Source organism: Myodes glareolus, chromosome 2, assembly GCF_982192425.1.
Source record: "Myodes glareolus chromosome 2, mMyoGla1.1, whole genome shotgun sequence".
NCBI lineage: Eukaryota > Metazoa > Chordata > Mammalia > Rodentia > Cricetidae > Myodes > Myodes glareolus.
In genome coordinates this window covers 132,957,180-132,975,611 of record NC_142027.1, presented here as the reverse complement: position 1 = coordinate 132,975,611, position 18,432 = coordinate 132,957,180, and the positions used below count along the sequence as shown (strand labels likewise).

Sequence of the window (18,432 nt, the reverse complement as noted above, 5' to 3'; positions counted from 1 at the left end):
CCAGCGTTGGTGGAGCACGTCTCTAATCCCAGTGGGGAGGAATACTAGCAGGACAGTCTTGGTGAGGTGGCCTTTATGAAGAGCGTCGAGGCCAAAGGAGAAAAGCTGCCTGCTTTCTATGACTGGAGCAAAGATGGTCAGGGAGCCGGGGTTTACACTGTCAGGATGCAGGGTGGGCAGGGGTAGGGACTAACTCTTTTCTTCTCTCCCTAATACTGAACCCAGTGCTCTAGGCAAGAGCGCTACCATTGAGCTGTCGTCCCCAGCCCTCTTTTATACTTTATTTTTAAACCAGATACCACAAAGTTGCCCACCCTGGCCTTGAATTTACTTTGTAACATAGGGGAACTTGGAACTTGTAATTCTCATGCCTTAGCCTCAGGAGTCGTTAGAATTACAGGCTTGGACTGCGGGGTTTGTGTGTGTGTTCTTTGTACAGAACTGGATTTATCAGCTGGAGAGACGGCTCAGGGAGCAGAGCGCCTGACCGCTCCGCCCAAGGACCCGAGTTCGATTCCCGGCCCGGCTAGCGCCGCTCGGTGGCCTGCAGAACGACCCCCACATACAACCTTTCACCGTCCACCGAAAATCCGCACTAGAGTAGTAGGCAAAAAAACAAAACAAAACAAAACAAAAAACTGGATTTAGTGAGTGGGTTCTCCACGCTCGATTGTTTCTTATTTATTTATTTATTATTTTTTGAGATAGGTTTTCTCTGTATAACAGCCCTAGCTGTCCCGGAACTAGCTTCTTATTTTCTTACTATTTTGGTTTTTCGAAACAGGGTTTTCCTGTGTAACAACAGCCCTAGCTGCTGCCCTTGAACTGTAGACCAGGCTAGCCTCGAACTCAGATCCGCCTGTCTCTCTCTCTCTCTCTCTCTCTCTCTTTCTCTTCCGAGTGCTGGGATTAAAGGCATGCACCACCATAGCCCGGCTACTTTTATTTTATGTGCATTCGTATTTTGCCATGGGTGTCGGATCCCCTGGAACTGGAGTTACAGAGTTGTGAGCTGCCATGTGGGTGCTGGGAATTGAACCCAGGACCTCTGGTGCTCTTAACCACTGAGCCATCTCTGCAGCTCCTTGTTTTTATTTTTATGCCTTTGCTTTGTCAGTAGCCTTACTAAAGACGAGAGCTGGAAAATGAGCTGAGAGATTTTGCAGTCTCTGGATTTGACCGAGCTAACTTTCCGGTGCCTCGTCCCTAGGGCGCAAGCGCATCTCCGGCCCCTCCCCCACAAACGATGGGCGTGGCCCAGCCTCCGTACCGGCCCCGCCCCTGTGGGTCAGTGGGCGTGGCCCTGCCCCTGCCCCTGCCCCTGCTGTCCGGAACAGTAGAGCTGCTCGCAAGAGGTCTGGGAGGTCCGAGTCCATGGCTGCCGCATTGCTCGCCCGGGCCGGTGGCCCACTCCGCCGAGGTGAGTGCGCGTCCGTGGAGCCCCAGGGTCGGTCGTACGGCGGGAATGCTGACGGCGGTTCCTGCTGCGGCCGCGGGCCGACGAGTGGGCAGCATCTCCCTGCTGCTCGCGGCCTTTGCCCTAGTTCGGTGGCCTCTTGCGCGTGCAGGGCCCAGGCTCTGCAGGGACCCCGGCTCCTGCTCGGCTCCCTCCTTGTGGGACCCTCTTCGCCAGCTCCTCTTTGCGCGGCCACATTCACTCCCCTGCCCCTATCTCAGTCCCAGTCGAGGTTCTGGGTGAGTTGGTCCTCTGTTTCGAGGCCTGGCATTGAACTCCGACCTGTGACCTTCAGCGTGACGATCAGGGTCTATTGGTCCAAGTGTGAACTGTTACTGTCCTCAGAGTTGTATTAAAGTACAGGATACATATAAAAGCATAGCGGTTGGCATCTAACGGGTGCTTCCATAACGTTAGCCTTTATTTTTAATACTGTTTTGTCTCACCTGTAGCAAGCCTGACACTATGACCAGCACTTCCTTTGCCTAATCCAGATCCACAGTAACAGTGAAAATCAGTCACTGGTACTCCTTTAATCTTTCCTGGGAGCTGCGTGCTGTTGTTTGCCACACTTAATGTAAATCCAGACCCAATGAAACTTAAAACCTTTCCCCAAAGTGTTGTAATTGGGATTATGCTGGGGATTGAAGTGTTTAGCAAGCAGTTAGCATTCAGCTTGGGCTAAAGGGGGTGGAGGGAGACGGGAGTAGTATTCTGTTATTTTATGTGTATGAGTGTTTTGCCTGCATGTAAGTATGCCCTGGAACTTTACAGACAACTGTAAGCCACCCCATGGATGGCAGGATCTGCACTAGGTCCGCTGCAAGTGCTCTTAACTGCTGAGCCATCTCTCCCGGTCCTGAAATGGAGTCTTGATATTTTCCCTAGGCTAGCCTGGACTCCAGGCCTAAATGAGCCCCCTACCTCAGCGTTTGCTGCTTTTGCCGAGGACCTGAGTTCAGATCCCAGCACCCGTGTTGGGTGGCTCATAACTACCTGTAACTCCAGGTCCACGGGATCTGACGCCCTCTTCTGGCCTCCGTGGGTACCTGCATGCATGTGCTCACCGGTAAACACGGTTACACAGATATGTAAAGTTTTCAAAATTATTTATTTATTTGTACTTTGTGTGCATTGGTGTTTTGCCCACATGTTTGTCTGTGTGAGGGTGCCATATCCCTTAGAACAGGAATTACAGGCAGTTGTGAGCTGCCATGTGGTGCTGGGAGATGAACTTGGGTCTTCTGGAAGAGCAGCCAGTGCTCTTAACTGCTGAGCCATCTCTCCAGCCCCAAGAAATAAATCTTAAGATGTCTTGTACCGCACTTCCCTAACTCCTTTTCTTCCCTGGTAGCTCTCCATCCTCGCAACTGGCGCAAGTTGCATACAGTTTACCAGTCTGCGGAGCTGCCCGAGACACATCAGATGCTGCGTCAGACGTGCCGGGACTTTGCTGAGAAGGAGCTGGTCCCCATTGCGGCCCGGCTGGACAAGGAGCATCTCTTCCCCACAGCTCAGGTGAGCACCGTAGTGAGTGACAGCAGCCAGAGGCACCGAGACCTTAGGTAGGAAGCTCAGTACAGGCTTGGAAGGTTTGCTTTGCTCAGCATCTGTAAAACTTTGCCTGCTTTTCTGCCTGTGTAACACGCACGTGTAATGCCTGTCAAGCCAGAAGAGGGCGTAAGAGGGCATAATATCTCCTGAAACTGAAGTTACAGGCAGTTAGGAGCCACCAACCATGTGGGTGCTGGGAATTGAACCCTGGTCCTCTGCAAGAGCACCAAGTGCAGCCAGGCAGTGGTGGCGCACGCCTTTAATCCCAGCACTCGGGAAGCAGAGGCAGGCGGGTCTCTGTGAGTTCAAGGCCAGCCTGGGCTACAAAGTAAGTTCCAGGATGGCCAAGGCTACAAAGAAAAATCCTGTCTTGAAAAACAAAAAAAACCCAAAAAAACAAACAAACAAACAAAAAAAGGAGCACCAAGTGCTTTTAACCATAGAAGCGCACTTGTCCGCCTATTTTATTACGATGATCTCACTATGTGTGGGTCAGATTGGCTCAAACTCACAGAGCTTGGCTGCCTTTGCCCCTGTGTCACCACACCTGGCACGGTGAACCTCGCAATACCATACTCTTTTTTTTTTAAACCATAAACTGTTTCATTATTGCGCGCGTGTGTGTGATATGTTTATGGACATGTGTGTGCTCTGTCATGTGTGGGGAGGTTGAGGATGACCGTGTGGAGCTGGGTCTTGTCTGCCTTTCACCTTAACCTAGATTCCAGAAAGCAGACCGATGTCCCCAGGCTCGGGGGGCAGGTGCGTCAGTTCTGAGCTGGCCTCTGCACTTGCTTTCGTTGGATTTCTTTTATCTTTATTCATGTATGTGTTAGAGAGTGTATGTGAGGTATGTGCATGTGCCCTCAGAAGTCAGAAGAGAGCTCAGATCGCCTGGAGCTGGACTTACAGATGGTTGTGAGCTGCCTGATGTAGGTCCTGGGAGCTGAACTCTGGTCCTCTGGAAGAACAGCCAGTGCTCTTAATCACAGAGCCATCTCAGCCTGTGGTCATTCTCATTATAGCTGAGACAACTGGAGAATGGAGCCATGCAGCTCCTGGGTTTGCTGGTGTGTGGAGGCCGCCTGAGGGCCTCCCTGCTTCTCTCCCCCCCCTCACATTTGCCTCTTCACAGTTCCACTGAGGTGGTGGCAAGCGAGGTGCCGCTCCAGGTGGGATCACCAAGAGGAACATGTCTGGGAGGGGCGGGGGCACAGGGAAGGCTTGACAATATGGCTCCAACTGGAAGGTGGCTTCCCTGCCATCAGTGGGACATCAGGGACAAGCACATGGATGGTGGGTGGGGAAGGATTTTGGAGCCAGTCTCTCAGACTCTGGTGTCTGAGCAACAGGAAAACCATTGCCCTGGGCTCAAGCATGTGTTGAAATCTATCTGTGCTTTGACACGTTTGCTTCCCTCTGTGTGTTTATAATCCCTCAAGTGCTTCGTGCTCTGTTCTTTGAGAGAGGGCCTCCCTAAGTAGCCCTGGACTGCCCCAGGCTCCTCCTGAGTGCTAGGGTTTTAGGCAGCAGCAGCAGCAGCATGCCATGCTAGGGGCCAGGGTGTTGAGTCTTCATTATCATCAAATTCCATTCAGTTCCTGGAGGTTTAGACCCCTATGCAGTAGCTCAGACAAGAAGTAAGCAGGCAGCATCCTCAGTTAAGACAAGCAAACAAACCCGGCATTGGTGACGAACCCGAGAGGCGGGGGCAGGTGGAACTTGGTGAGTTTGAGCTCAAAGTGGAACTTTGAGCGAGAGAAGCAAACACTGAGCAGTACTGTGTGACTCCACAGCCACCAAGCAAGTGCCCAGCACAGGTCACACAGATGTTATCTTACTGTCCTGCCTGAGCTTCCCCGTGACTTCCTCTTCTTAGTCCCACTTCTGCCGTGTGCGCAGGTGTGTTATTCTCATTACCATCCCCAGGGTAAAGCCTACCTGTGACCAGTGACTCCTGGAGACATGTCCGATAAAACCGGGTGCTCTCGTTCACCTGTGGCAGTTGCCCTGGCTCACCTGTGAACACACAAAGCTTCCACTTTTAACAGCTTAACTGGAAACGGGCAAAAAAATCCACCGAGTGCGCAGAGGGGACGCCGCGTCTTCATGGGCGCAGTGGAAGAGCAAAGGGCTGGAGCGGTGGTGGGCGCCCTTAATCCCAGAGAATCATGGAGCTCAGGAAGAAGCTGATGCAGGATCTCCGTGAATTTGAGGCCAGCCTGGTCTACAGAGTGAGTTCCGGGCCTCCAGGTCTGTAGAGTGACATCCTGCCTAAAATTTTTTAAAAGGGGGACGAGAATTTAGGTGGTAAAGCAGGATGCATTCCTGAGGCTGAGGCAGGAGGATCCCAAGTTCAAAGTCAGCCTGAACTACTTAGTGAGACCAAAAAAACAAACCAAACAAAGCATCAAAACCTCCACAAAGCTGGGTGGTGGTGGCGCATGCCTTTAATCCCAGCACTTGGGAGGCAGAGGCAGGCAGATCTCTGTGAGTTCGAGGCCAGCCTGGTCTAGTTCCAGGACAGGCTCCAAAGCTACAGAGAAACCCTGTCTCGAAAAAAAAAATTAAAAAAAACAAAACAAAACCTCCACAAAACTCCCAAGGCAAAGGCATAATAGTAATAGCAGCAGAGCTAATGTGTGTGTATTCCAGGGGTGTTCACATGCGTGTGGCAATACCCATGTCCTTTTCGGAGCAGCACACACAGGACTTGGTTCTTCACATCTCAGGCTTCTGCTGAGGACACTGAGGCCAGACGTGACATTCTGTGCCCAGCAAGTCACTTCGTCGTGTAGAGTCAGAAACAGACTTCTGAGCCACCTCTGCGGACGCAGAATTTGTCGGTTCCTGAGCTGTTTGCAGAGGAGTGGTTTTGTTTCCCCAGAATAATAATAGCAAGTTTGCCGAGGGTCTGAGGGGTTGCCCTGAGGAATGGGGGCAAGACCCAGAGGGAAGACCGGTGCCAGTTTCTGCCTTGTTGGCCGTTTCACAACCAAATTGGACTTCAGTCTTTTTATCCCTAAGCTAACAAAGGAAAGAAGTAGGAGTTTCTAAGGCAGTGTCTGGAGCGCCAGCGATCTTAGGCTAGAAACGGCCATTTTATGTGGGGCGGGGTGCAGGTGGCAGACAGAAGAAGAGGAAAGGTCGTGGCTGCTCCTAGGTGTGAGGGAGGAGAAAGTTTAGTGTAGATAGTGTGGGAGAGCACAGCCAGAGGCAGGGGTCTGGGAGAGTCCCGAGTGGACATGGCCGGACTGAGCTGGGTCATGGGAAGGGGGAACGATGGGAACCAGGTGCAGCAGCTAGGAGGCCAAAGGGACGAGAGTGAAGGGGCGGGCAACCAAAATGTCTGGATTCTATAGGGAAGAGCCGGGGGGAGAGCAGCCCAACTGCTGGGCTGGAGAGTTCAGGATAGAGGGCAGGTTATGCCAGTAAGGACTGAGGGATGCTGGGAGAACCTGGTGACCAAATGCAGCTTAGATACGTTGAATAGGCACCTCAGCCATTTGTCCCGGATTTGAACCTTAACACTCAGTACCCTTAGCCTCTTCTCAGTGGAGGAAAAAAAGTTTTTAAATAGTTTTTTTTTAAATAAAGAGTATACTTTTATGTGAATTTATGTCTACATGGAATTTACATCTACATGTATATATTAACACAGTGTATGCCTGGTGCCCAAGAAGCCAGAAGAGGGCGTCGGATCCCCTAGGGGCTGGGGCTACAGCCAGTTCTGAGCCGGCATGTGGGTGCTGGGAAGGGAACTTGCTCCCCTGAGAGAGCAGCCAGTTCTCTTCACTGAGGAGCCACCTCTCCTGCTCAATTCATATATTTTATTCTTATCTATTTTGCAGTGCAGGGCATGGTGGCCCATGTCTGTGCTTCCAGCACTTGGAGGTAAAGGCAGGAGGCTCAGTGGTTCTAAAAACACACAGATGGCTGGGGAGTAAGAGGCTCTGAGGAGCCGGGGGATGTGAGAGGAGTTAGGGGGAGGACGGGGAAGGAGGAAATGATACGAAGGAAGTACCCATATTTGAAACTCAAAAAATGGTTTTCTGAAAAGAAAAAAATAAGTAGGGTGGGGAATGTGGCTCAGTTGGAAGAGCGTGGCCTGGCGGGCACTGATCCCTGGCTTTGACTCCAGGCAGCTCATAGCTGAGCACAGGAAATAGTGCCCGCCCGTAGTCCTGGCACTCAGCAAGTGGAGGCAGGAGGATCAGAAGTCCAAGGTGATGGCAGGGACCTGACACCTCTTCTGACCTCTGTGGGCCCTGCGCACACACGTGGTGCACAGGCACCCGCAGGCGAGAAACTCATGATGCAAACTAAGAATAAAGGAAAAAGTGAAGTAGTGGAGGCTGCATGCTGGGTGCCGTTGCCTAGAGCACCCGTGTGTTCGTGGCTGCAGGGAGGGGATCCTGGAACCAGCCCTCACTGCCCGTAAGAGATCTGATGATAGTGACCACTAGCTATCCTTGTCCCGGATCCCGGGGCCGCAGTGTCTTTCTCCAATGTCTACAGACAGCAGGCCGAGAGGGGTCGAGCCGAGTGATGGCAAAGCTGGCTGAGGTTCTCTTCCTTCAGTGCTCAGTGCCCCCACTGAGACCCCTTAGAGCAGTGGTTCTCCCCCTTCCTGACTGCGGCCCTTTAACACAGTTCCTCATGCTGTGCTGACCCCAACCACGCCGTTTTCATCGCTACTTCGTAACTGCCATTTTGCTGCTGTTATGAATCATAATGTAACGTCTGTGTTTTTCAGTGGTCTTAGGTGACCCCTGTGAAAGGGGTTGAGACCCCAGGCAGAGAACTGTGGCCGTAGACGCTCTGTGGCCCTAAGCAGATTAACCTCTCTGAGCCCTGGTTCCACCTCGCTGTGACATTAACACAGGATTGCTTTCACAGAGCGGCTCAAAGAGAACAGGGCACACACGTCGCTGTGCCGTGGTACCTGATAACGGCTGTTAGCGGCTGTTGTCATTGTCCTCCAAGAGAGACCCAAGTGCTGGTCACTGATTCATACACTCACGGGCATTGGGTCCACAACAGTGAGGACAGAGACAAGATCCCACGAATGAGGTGTCTGTCCTCGTGGTCGGGAAGAGGGCAGCAGTGAGAAGGAGCGTGGCACTTAGATGGGGAATCCCAGCTGTAGAAGTGTCGCAGTGCCCAGCGGTGTGGGCAGGAGGATAGAACTGTCCGTGTGGATTGCTGCTGGCGGAGGAAACAGCAGAATGGCACATGCAAAGGTCCTGTGGTGTGCGTGTGTGCTCACCAAGAAGTCAGCGTGATGTACTGCTTTCTGCTTTTTACCCCAAGCCCTCCAGGGGGCGCCCTCGGCCTGTTCCCTGTTACAGCTGTGGGCAGAAAGACAGGCATTGCGAGGTACTGAGGCTGCGTGCCTGGAGCGGACGATGCTGTGTGAATGTTAGGCCCATGGCCCTCACGAGCGTGCGGGCTCTGGCTCAGGCCGCAGGGCTGGAGTTGGGGAGAGGAGGCTCTTGGCAGTTGCCGCTGATGTGATCTCTCTCCCTGGGACCAGGTGAAGAAGATGGGTGGCCTCGGGCTGCTGGCCATGGATGTCCCGGAGGAGTTCAGTGGTGCGGGCCTGGATTACCTGGCCTATTCCATTGCGCTAGAGGAGATCAGTCGCGGCTGCGCCTCCACTGGAGTTATCATGAGCGTCAACAACGTGAGCCTTCCAGGGCCCTGGGCACAGATGGGGAAGCTGCTGGGATATGTGTGGACCCTGGCCATATGTCTCACAGCAGTGGGGCTCCTAGACTTGTCTCCTGTAGTCATATGTGGCCTTAGTCCTCTGGGAGGGCCTTTGGAGAGAGTGAGTCTTGGAGTGGCCTCTAACTCTCTGCTTACCCCACCAGTCTCTCTACTTGGGGCCCATCCTGAAGTTTGGAACCCCAGAGCAGAAGCAGCGATGGATCACCCCTTTCACCAGTGGTGACAAAATTGGCTGTTTTGCACTCAGTGAGCCAGGTACTGCACGGTGCAGGGTCCCTTGTCTCCTCACCCCAGAATCAGGGTGACAGGCAGAAGCTAGATGTTCCCAGGGGAAAAGGCAGGCCTGGAGTCCTGGACCTCTGGGTGGACTGTCAGGCAGGACCACAGGTGCCTGGACACCCAGGAGACACGTGCCCACTGGGGTGAGGGAAGGCTCAACTTGAAATATGTCCCATGCCTGTTTGTGGACGAGTCAGGTTTGGGAGGCAGGTCCCAGCTTTAGAGCCCGGGTCGCAGGGTCTTTGTGTCAGAGCTGGGCTCACAGGAAGATGCCTGTGCCCTGAGGGTGTGGTGCTGGGGCCTGAGTCTCTGCTCCTGGCAGGGAACGGCAGTGATGCGGGAGCTGCTTCCACCACGGCCCGGGAAGAGGGTGACTCGTGGGTTCTCAACGGCACCAAAGCCTGGATCACCAACTCCTGGGAGGCTTCGGCCACGGTGGTGTTTGCTAGCACAGACCGGTCCCGGCAGAACAAGGTGGGAGCCCAGAATGGGCCAGCACACCCCTGGGAAGGTCCTTGCAATCTCTAGGCCAGAACTTTCTTGGGCCCTGCTGGCATTGCTTCTGCTGAGGTGGGGCTTTTCCTTCCCGAGTGGAGTTGGCAGTCCTCCCAAAATCCAACAGAGGATTCTGGGGCAGGGGTGGTGCAGGACTTGAACTGGGGTGTCTGTGTGGGGCTCTAGCAGCTCTGGAGAGTCACCTTAACTTTTGGGTCCTTACAGGGTATCAGTGCCTTCCTGGTTCCCATGCCCACTCCTGGACTCACACTGGGCAAGAAGGAAGATAAGCTGGGCATCCGGGCCTCGTCTACAGCTAACCTCATCTTTGAGGACTGTCGTATCCCCAAGGAGAACCTGCTGGGGGAGCCAGGGATGGGCTTCAAGATAGCCATGGTGAGCCTGGCAGCAGGGCAACCCCGTGGGGCCAGGCCCTGGGCCCAGCCTGCAGCTACTGACTGGGTGGTCCCTGCAGCAAACCCTGGACATGGGCCGCATCGGCATCGCCTCCCAGGCCCTGGGCATTGCCCAGGCCTCCCTCGATTGTGCTGTGAAATACGCCGAGAGCCGCAATGCCTTTGGGGCACCGCTCACCAAGCTCCAGAACATCCAGGTAGGGGTTGGAGGATGGGGTTTCTGGGGCTGGGCCTGGGCAAAGTGAAGAAAGCCTTGCTTTTTACCTGGTCACCTGTCACCTCATCTCACCATTCCCACCCCTGTCACTCACACCCCCATCCCTGGCCATAGGGAGGGGGGGCCCTGGCTGACAGGTGGGACTGGATTGTTGCAGTTCAAGCTGGCAGACATGGCCCTGGCCCTGGAGAGCGCCCGCCTGCTGACTTGGCGCGCTGCCATGCTGAAGGATAATAAGAAGCCATTCACCAAGGTGCCTGTGGGGAGGGGCTCCCAAGGCATATCCTGAAGTGGGGGAAAGGGGCACCCCGGGCCTTTGAAGGAGAAGTCAGATGTAGGCCTGCGGGTTCCCTGTGCTAAGGGGGAGGCTGTTCATGCTACTCACAGAGGGTGTTGAGCTGGGGCGGGAGGTCTCTGAAAGTTGAAGGTGTTGACTCTGCCATTCATTCCTGGTGGGTAGGAGTCGGCCATGGCCAAGCTGGCTGCGTCTGAGGCTGCAACCGCCATTAGCCACCAGGTGAGCTCTGGGCCCATGGAAGTGGCCCTTTCCCCAGCTGCTCCCCTTTTGAGGCTGAGTCCCTGCCCTGTCTTTCCCCAGTTGTGGTAGACTTCTCCTTCATAGTGCCTGTTTTCCCTCTAAGGCCATCCAGATCCTGGGCGGCATGGGGTATGTGACAGAGATGCCAGCCGAGCGGTACTATCGAGATGCTCGCATCACGGAGATCTACGAGGGTACCAGCGAAATCCAGAGACTGGTGATTGCCGGGCACCTGCTCCGGAGCTACCGGAGCTGAGCCCTCTTGGGCTTGCCTGCCTGCGGACCGAGGCAAAGGGCCAACAGCCTCATGACTTAACTTTGAGACCTTGTCAGACCATAAAGGGACCTGCCTCATTCTGCCCGCTCCACCCCTCACTGTACCCTCCCAGTCAGACCGGGGGGCGTCGGTTTCAGGGAGAAGAATGGCCAGCTGCTGTGACCTGTGCCCGAGAAGAAATGAGCTGTCACTTCAGAACTGGGCTTGACTGTTTCTTTACAACCATCCCGTGCCTCTTTCTTCATGGGAGCGGCCTGCTGGAGGCAGGGAGGGCTAAACGACCCCGGTACCCCCAGTCTTCTTCCCAGGAGCCCTGCTGTTCAGTGGCAAGAACACAGGGGACAGGGCAGGGGTCAGGAGGAGGGGGTGGCCCAAATGGCCAGGCCTCGGTGGCAGGAGTTTCAGTGTTTGAGTCCCCAGGGTCGGCTTGGGGTGGCTGGGGGCTGGGTCATGGGCCCTCGCTGGAGGTCAGGTGAGGGCAGCTGTAGGCTGCCTATGGCCAATAAAGCACCTGTGCCCGGCCCTCCTGTGTCTTGTCTTCACTGGGTCTTCTGGCCACAACCCTCACCCAACATGTGTGAACATGCGTGGTGTGGTGGGTCTGTCGCCTGACCAAGCGGGTGAGCAGAGAGTCTGGGGTCCTCGGACTGGAGGCATTCTTGTAAGTCCCAGTTTCCCAGAGAGCAGCTGGGCAGGGGAACTGTAGCGTGTGGACTGCTGTGCCCTTTGCTGGCCTTAAGTGACAATACGAGCTTCATTCTGGGAGTTTAGATTCTGGTTGTGCCACTGCTCAAGTGGGCTCCCGGGTGGGGGCAGGGCAGCCACACGCAGCCTTCCTGGGGAAGGCAGCACACCTGTCTCAGGAAGCATCTTGCTGATGCTCTTGAGGGCAGGGGGTCTGTGCGGCCTGCAGGGTGTGTTCTCCCTTCTTCCTGGCTCCAGGTGCGCGCCAGAGGTTTTCTCTTTCTCTTTCCCTGGTTCCCTGAATCTGCTCTTATTTCTGTGGGCTCAAGTGTAAGCCAGATTGCAGATAGAGTGCGATTCAGCTGTAGTTTAGCTCATCCTACCTAGGGGGCAGGTGGCTGCCACTCCGGGCCACACCCTCAGGTGGGGCCTTGCGAGCCAGGAGCAGTGGGTATGAGTGTTGAGGGGGCTCCATGGCCTATGCTTAGCAGAGGGTCCTGTCAAGGTGATGCAGGAGGAATGGGCTCTGTGGCTGGGACCCCGCCGTCACTTTGCTGCATCTAAGTGTTGTCAGAGCCATGAGCTGTGCTTGGTGAAATGGGTTAGCTGTAGCCAAAGAGCTGGCCTGTGTGGATTTCTGCATCTCAGGACAGGTGCCCAGCCTCTGGGTGCAGGGCAGTTCAGGAGATCATGGAATGTTTCTCCATGGGGAGGTAACTTTGTCATTGAGCCAAGCTCTGGTGTGCACACTGAGGTGTTTGCAGAGCTGTCGTGAGTTCATAGTCTGTCATGACCAAGTGGTGGTGGCGGCGGCTTGGCTTCCACAAGGACATGACCTGTTGGTTCACTTAGAGCTTGAGGTTTTGTTTTTTTCTAAAAATTAGGGTTTCTCAATGCAGCCCTGGTTATCCTGGATCTCGCTCTGTAGACCAGGCTGGACTCTAACAGGCTCTCCTCTGTCTCCCAAGAGAACTTGAGTTCTGAACTTTCCCCATAGGTGCATTTGGGCCTGAGCTGCTATGGATCAGCTGCAGACACCGCGGTCCTTTACACCCGTGTTCTCCAGCAGTCGCCTGTCCTGAGGACGGTCGCATATCCCTGAGTTGGGTCCAGGAGGCTGGTACTCCGCTCCGGTTTTCTCTGTTGCGTGATGCTGCTGATCTGGGGCCAGGGTCACGTGGGATGGCATATCTGCCTGAAGTTGGCTCCTGTGACTCCTCTTGATGAAGTGTCCAGGCTGGTGGCTTAGTGGGCCATCCCCCAGTGTTGATCCATCTGGTGGGTTTTGTCCTGATTCAGCTCAGCAACTCTAATCCCTGATCCCCCAAAATGTATCTGTGAATTTTATTGATTATATTCACCTTTCCAAGGAGCCAGCTGTTGGCTTTATTGATTGACATCATCAGTATTGTGTTTTAAAACTATTTGGGGGGCTGGAGAGATGGCTCAGAGGTTAAGAGCACTGGCTGCTCTTCCAAAGGTCCTGAGTTCAATTCCCAGCAACCACATGGTGGCTCACAACCATCTGTAATGGCATCTGGTGCCCCCTTCTGGCCTGCAGGCAGACATGGAGGCAGAATTATATACATAAGAAATAAAGAAATCTTTTAGAAAAACTACTTGGGGAGGAGGGAGGAGGATGGAGAGCACTTGCTGCTCTTACAGAGGACCTGAGTTTGGTACCCATCACCCACATTTGGCAGCTCACGGCTGCTGGTACTCCATCTTCAGGGGACCCATCACCCTCTTCTGGCCTCCATTGGTACCAACACTCACATGGCACACACACAAAAATAAATGTTTTTAGAAGTTTAATAAATTTAACAATTTTAGCCATTTCAAAGTATTTCAAAGTCACAATTCAGTGGCCATTAAGGACACTGGCAGTGTTTGGTAGCCAGCTTTTCCAAACAGGAAATTCATGCCCATTACCACCTTAATCGCACTATGGCCTCAGAACATTTGTGGTGTTTAAATTTGTTGAAACTTTTTGTCCCCCCTCCTTTTTTTTTGAAACAGGTTCTTACTATGTAGACCAGGCTGGCCCTGAACTCAGACATCCAACTGCCCCTGCTTCCCTGGGATTAAAGGCAATCACTTAGAGGGAGGAAGGGAGGAAGGGAGGGAGTGAGGGAGGGAGGGAGAGTGAGGTAGAGTACATGCTGCTCTTGGTTCCCAGAACCTAACTGCCTGAAACTTCAGGGTCTGATTCCCTGGCTAACCCGTGAGTGCAGATCCACAGTCTGTCTGTGTGTCCCCCCGCCCCACACCCCCGGCCTTCTCTTCCACGCACAGAATTTGTCTCTCTCTCTCTCTCTCTCTCTCGCACACACAATTAAAAATAAAATTATAACGATTAAGGTTTATACTTGTTTTGAGATAAGGTCTAGCTCTAACTCAGTCTGGTTTTTAATTAATGGTTATCCTCCTGTTTCAACTTTCCCAGGGCTGGGATCACAAATATGGACCATCACTCTGACTTGTCTCTTTCTTCCATTTCCTCCCTTCTTCTCTCCTTTTTTCTTTTTGTGAGGGGGGTATATTTGACCCCAAACTTCCTTGTTTCTTTGTTTTGGAGACAGACTCATGTCCGTCCACAGGCTGGCTCCAGATTCACTGTGTAGCTGGGGTGGGCCACAGCCCTCACTCACTGGGCTGTCTTGGAGTGGGAATGTGATCCTTGGTAGAGCATTTGTCTAGCACGTAGAGCTCTGGGGTCCATTCTGTGCCACATCAAAGTGTTTTTGCTGAGCTGGGCAGCGGTGGCGCACACCCGTAATCCCAGCATTTGGGAGACAGAGGATCTTTGTGATCTGGAGGCTAGCCTGGTCTACAGAGTGAGTTCCAGGACAGTCAGTGCCACACAGAGAAACCAATGAACTATTATTTTATCTTTCTCTCTTTTCTTTCTTTTTTGAGATAGGGTTTCTCTGTGTAACCTGGGTATCCTGGAACTCACTCTGAAACCTTGTGATACGGGTGACCCACAGAATTCTTGAGGTTTTCACACCAGCTGTGTTTCACTACCACCGAATGACTTGAATGGAGAGCAGAATGAATGCAGGCTGTCAGAATTTGTCTGAAGTTCTACAGGCAGCAAAGAGGCTGCTGGAAATCCCTCAGCGGCCGCACATGGAACTTTCAGGAAAATGGATGATATACATAGGGGTGAAGCCACGAACATCAAGGGACAGAGGACTGACTGTTCCTAACCTAGGGACCTAGAGTTCTCACAGCTGAATTCCAGAGTTGCTTGGAATCGTGTTTCCTTTCTTCATCCCCTCCTCTTCCCTCTGAATGCCTTAGGCCTGCCCTGCCCTGCCCTGCCCTGCCCTGCCCTGCCCCGCCCCTGCATTTGGGAGCAGTTAACTTGTCTTTTAACTTCATAGTCCCTGGTAGGGGTGGGGGAGAATTGGGCCCTTGGGTGGATTGTGTCTGCAGCTGGACTCATGGCTGATTTAGATGGTATAAGGGTGAAATCCGAGACTTTGAACTGTTGTATTTGAGAGTCTGTGTAGTCTAGGCTGCTCCCAAACTCCTGATCCTCCTGCTTCAGTTTCTTCAGGGCTAGGAAGGCCAGTGTTTCCGGTTTCCTGCCCTGCATTGTCTCCCACCCTGAACCACACCTGCAGCGTTCACTGCTCGCCCTCCCTTCTTTTTGCTGCCCGTCTCCTTCCTGTTCACTATTTGGTTTTTCCGCTCTCTCTTCTGCATGCCCCAGCCTAGGTCATTCCTATTGCTCTGCCTCTAACCACTTCTGTAGTATCAACATGTTGTTAATCTCATCTGGTATATTTTACATTTGTTTTATGGTCTCTACTGTGACGAGACACCATGACCATGGCAACTCCTAGAAAAAAGACATTTTAATTGGGGTGGCTTGGAATCCAATCCAAGAGAGGGAGGAGGGAATATATGAGCAAGGGAGGTGAAGATCATGATGGAGAAACCTAGAGAGACAGCTGAACCAAGCTGGTGGCTTAGTTTCCGAGGTCCAGTCCTTTATGATCATGACGGGGAGCGTGGCAGTATGCAGGCAGATGTGGTGGAGCCAAGAGTGCTACATCTCACAGGCAACAGGAAGTCAACTGACATCCTGGGCACAGGAAACCTCAAAGTCTACCCTCGCTGTGACACACTTCCTCTAACAAGGACAAACCTATTCCAACAAAGCCACACCTCCTAGTAATGCATTACCTATGAGATTATGGGAGCCAATTACATTCAGACCACCACACCATTATAATTTATTTAGTGTATGTGTATGTATATGTATGAATGCATGTGTATTTATGCTTGTGTGTGTGTGTGTACATTCAGAAGACAGGACAACTTTCTGGAGTGTTCTTGTTCTTGTGTTCCAGTATGTGGGTCTCACACGGATCCTCAGCTGTCTCAGATGTCCCACTGAGCCATCTGCCCATGGTTTTCCAACATCATGCTAATAGTTTCCTTTGATTTCATAAAATATTAAATATATTTATAATTTTCCTCTAAACACACTGCTTGGCTATTTCTATCACCCAAACCTCTCTGATATGTTCCTCTGAGGCAGTTTCTTTTCCTCTGGAATCATAGACTTCTCTATATCTGTACATACCAATTGATTTTTTAAAAAACCTGGAAAGCAGTCATTATGAATTTTATATTATAGGCTATTTTATATTGTCCAGGCCTCATTTTTCTTGCTTTTTGACACAGGGTTTCTTGGTGTCGTCCTCACTGTTCTAGAACTCTATGGAGACCAGGCTGGCCGCGAACTCACAGGAACCCCTGCTTCCGCCTCCCGATGCTGGGATTAAAGGTGTGCACCACCAGGAGCGGTGTGTGCAAACCACAGTGTGGAGTCCATCAGTCTTGAGAGCATTTATCTTTATGAACTTTCTGGCTCCTCCATTTCTGAGGTAGTTGGGATTGAGTCCATGATTTCACCCACAGCAGACAGGTGCCTTCACTGAGCAATGGACCCGGCCTGATGTTTGATTTTCTAAATGTTAAGTGTCATTAGCAGGATGAGCTCCAGTGCCAGCCATTCCCTGCAGATGATGCTAGTCCAGTCCTTTTTTAGTCTTTGACTCATTATTCATTAGCAGCCTTCAGTTCTCTGCTCTCCCTGCCAGTCTCCCTACCTGGGACCCATCCTGAAGTTTTGATTCCTACAGCAGAAGCAGTGGAGGATCACCCCTTTCACCAATGGTGACCAGTGGTGAAGGGACTGCACAGTGCAGGGTCTCCTCCTCTCAGAATCAGGGAGACAGGCAGAAAGGAGCCAGATGCCCCCAGGGGGAAAGGCAGGTCTGGAACCTGCTGTTTCTGGAGTCCTGGACCCCTGGAGGGGCTTCTGGGTGGACTGCCAGGCTGGACCACAGGTGTCTGGACACCCCAGGAGACACTTGCCCACTTCGGGTGAGGGAAGGTTTGGCTTGAATATGCGGGGGGGGGGGGGGTATCTAAGTACTTTGTGTGGAATCAGATGGCTGGAGATCATTCCCTTGAGAGAGGCTCTCACCAAACCTGGAGGTAGGTAGGCATCCAGGAAGCCCCAGTGACCCCCCCCCCCGTCTCTCCCCACCCAGTGCTGGGATCCAGCTGTGTGCCATGCTTTCCTGCAGGTGCTGGGATCCAGCTGTGTGCCATGCTTTCCTGCAGGTGCTGGTCCAGCTCAAGTCCTTGTGCTTGTGTGGGAAGGCCCAGCTGTCTGCTCAGCCCTCGGGTTGTTTTTGAGGTTTTCTGATTTTGGTTTCCATACATATGAAGTCCTTAAGTGTGGCCTTTTTCCCCATCATTATCACATACATATGATATATAATCTATTTATATACATGCCATATAAAGTATCTTTTTTTTTCCCTCAAGACAGGGTTTCTCTGTGTAGTCTAGGCTGGCCTCAAACTCAGAGATCCACCTGCTTCTGCCTCCCAAGTGCTGAGATTAAAGGCGTGACCACCACCACCCAGCTATATAGCATCATATATATACACATGTGTATCTATAAATTTTTTGAGTAGGGTCTCACTCTGCAGTCCAGGCTGACCTTGAACCTGCAGTGATCCCTTACCTCACTTTCCTAAGTATGAGGTGAGTTTCCTTTGATCCACATGGGACTTTGCAGGCTTCTTGCCCCTTTCCCTAGTCACTGCAGTGGTGATGAAATAGCAGCAGAAACTGCCTGAGAGACTTCAAGCAAAGTTGCAGGGCTTCTGGACTGAGGCTTGTGCAGAGTTCAGGGTGGGTCCAGATGGAGGCTGGCAGTTCAAACAGGCCACAGTAGGAACTCAGCTGAGCGGCACCCCCAGAACACCTGGGAGTTGGCTGCCTGCCGCTCCGTGATAGACAGACCAGGCAGCCAGGTGTCTTCATGAGGTCTAAAGGAGGATGCTACACCTTTCCTAGCTCTGGTGGGTTTTGAGAAATTCTTGGGTCTTTTCCACCTGCCTCTGCCTCCCAAGTGCTGGGATTAAAAGCATGGACCACGATGCTCAGTTTGAATTTATTTACTCTGTGTTTTACCTGCACGCCAGGGCATGATGTGCATGCAGTGACTACAGAGACCAGAAGAGGGCAGCAGATCCCCAGGGCTGGACAGCTGAAGCTGCCGTGTGGGTGTTGGGACTCAAAGGTGGGTCCTCTGTAAGAGCAACCCGTGCTCTTAACTGTTGACCCATCTTCTCAGTTTCTATTTGTTCATTTATTATGAGTATATTTTCCTGTGGATCTTGGAATGTAGTTATAATAGCTGCTTTAAGTCTTGAATGTTGCCATGCATGGAGGCACACACCTTTA

The 18,432-nt window shown here is 52.6% G+C and overlaps 1 protein-coding gene across 1 annotated transcript; it reads left to right on the top strand.

Moving 5' to 3' along the window:
• The first annotated feature begins 1,292 nt into the window (after nt 1-1,292).
• Nucleotides 1,293-11,488, top strand: Acads (acyl-CoA dehydrogenase short chain). Its single transcript, XM_048449546.3, has 10 exons — nt 1,293-1,420; nt 2,811-2,974; nt 8,547-8,696; nt 8,887-8,998; nt 9,345-9,496; nt 9,743-9,913; nt 9,993-10,130; nt 10,308-10,403; nt 10,611-10,667; nt 10,792-11,488. The coding sequence occupies exons 1-10, from the start codon at nt 1,375-1,377 to the stop codon at nt 10,942-10,944; spliced, it is 1,239 nt and encodes a 412-aa protein (XP_048305503.2). The 5' UTR covers nt 1,293-1,374; the 3' UTR covers nt 10,945-11,488.
• Nucleotides 11,489-18,432: the final 6,944 nt, after the last annotated feature.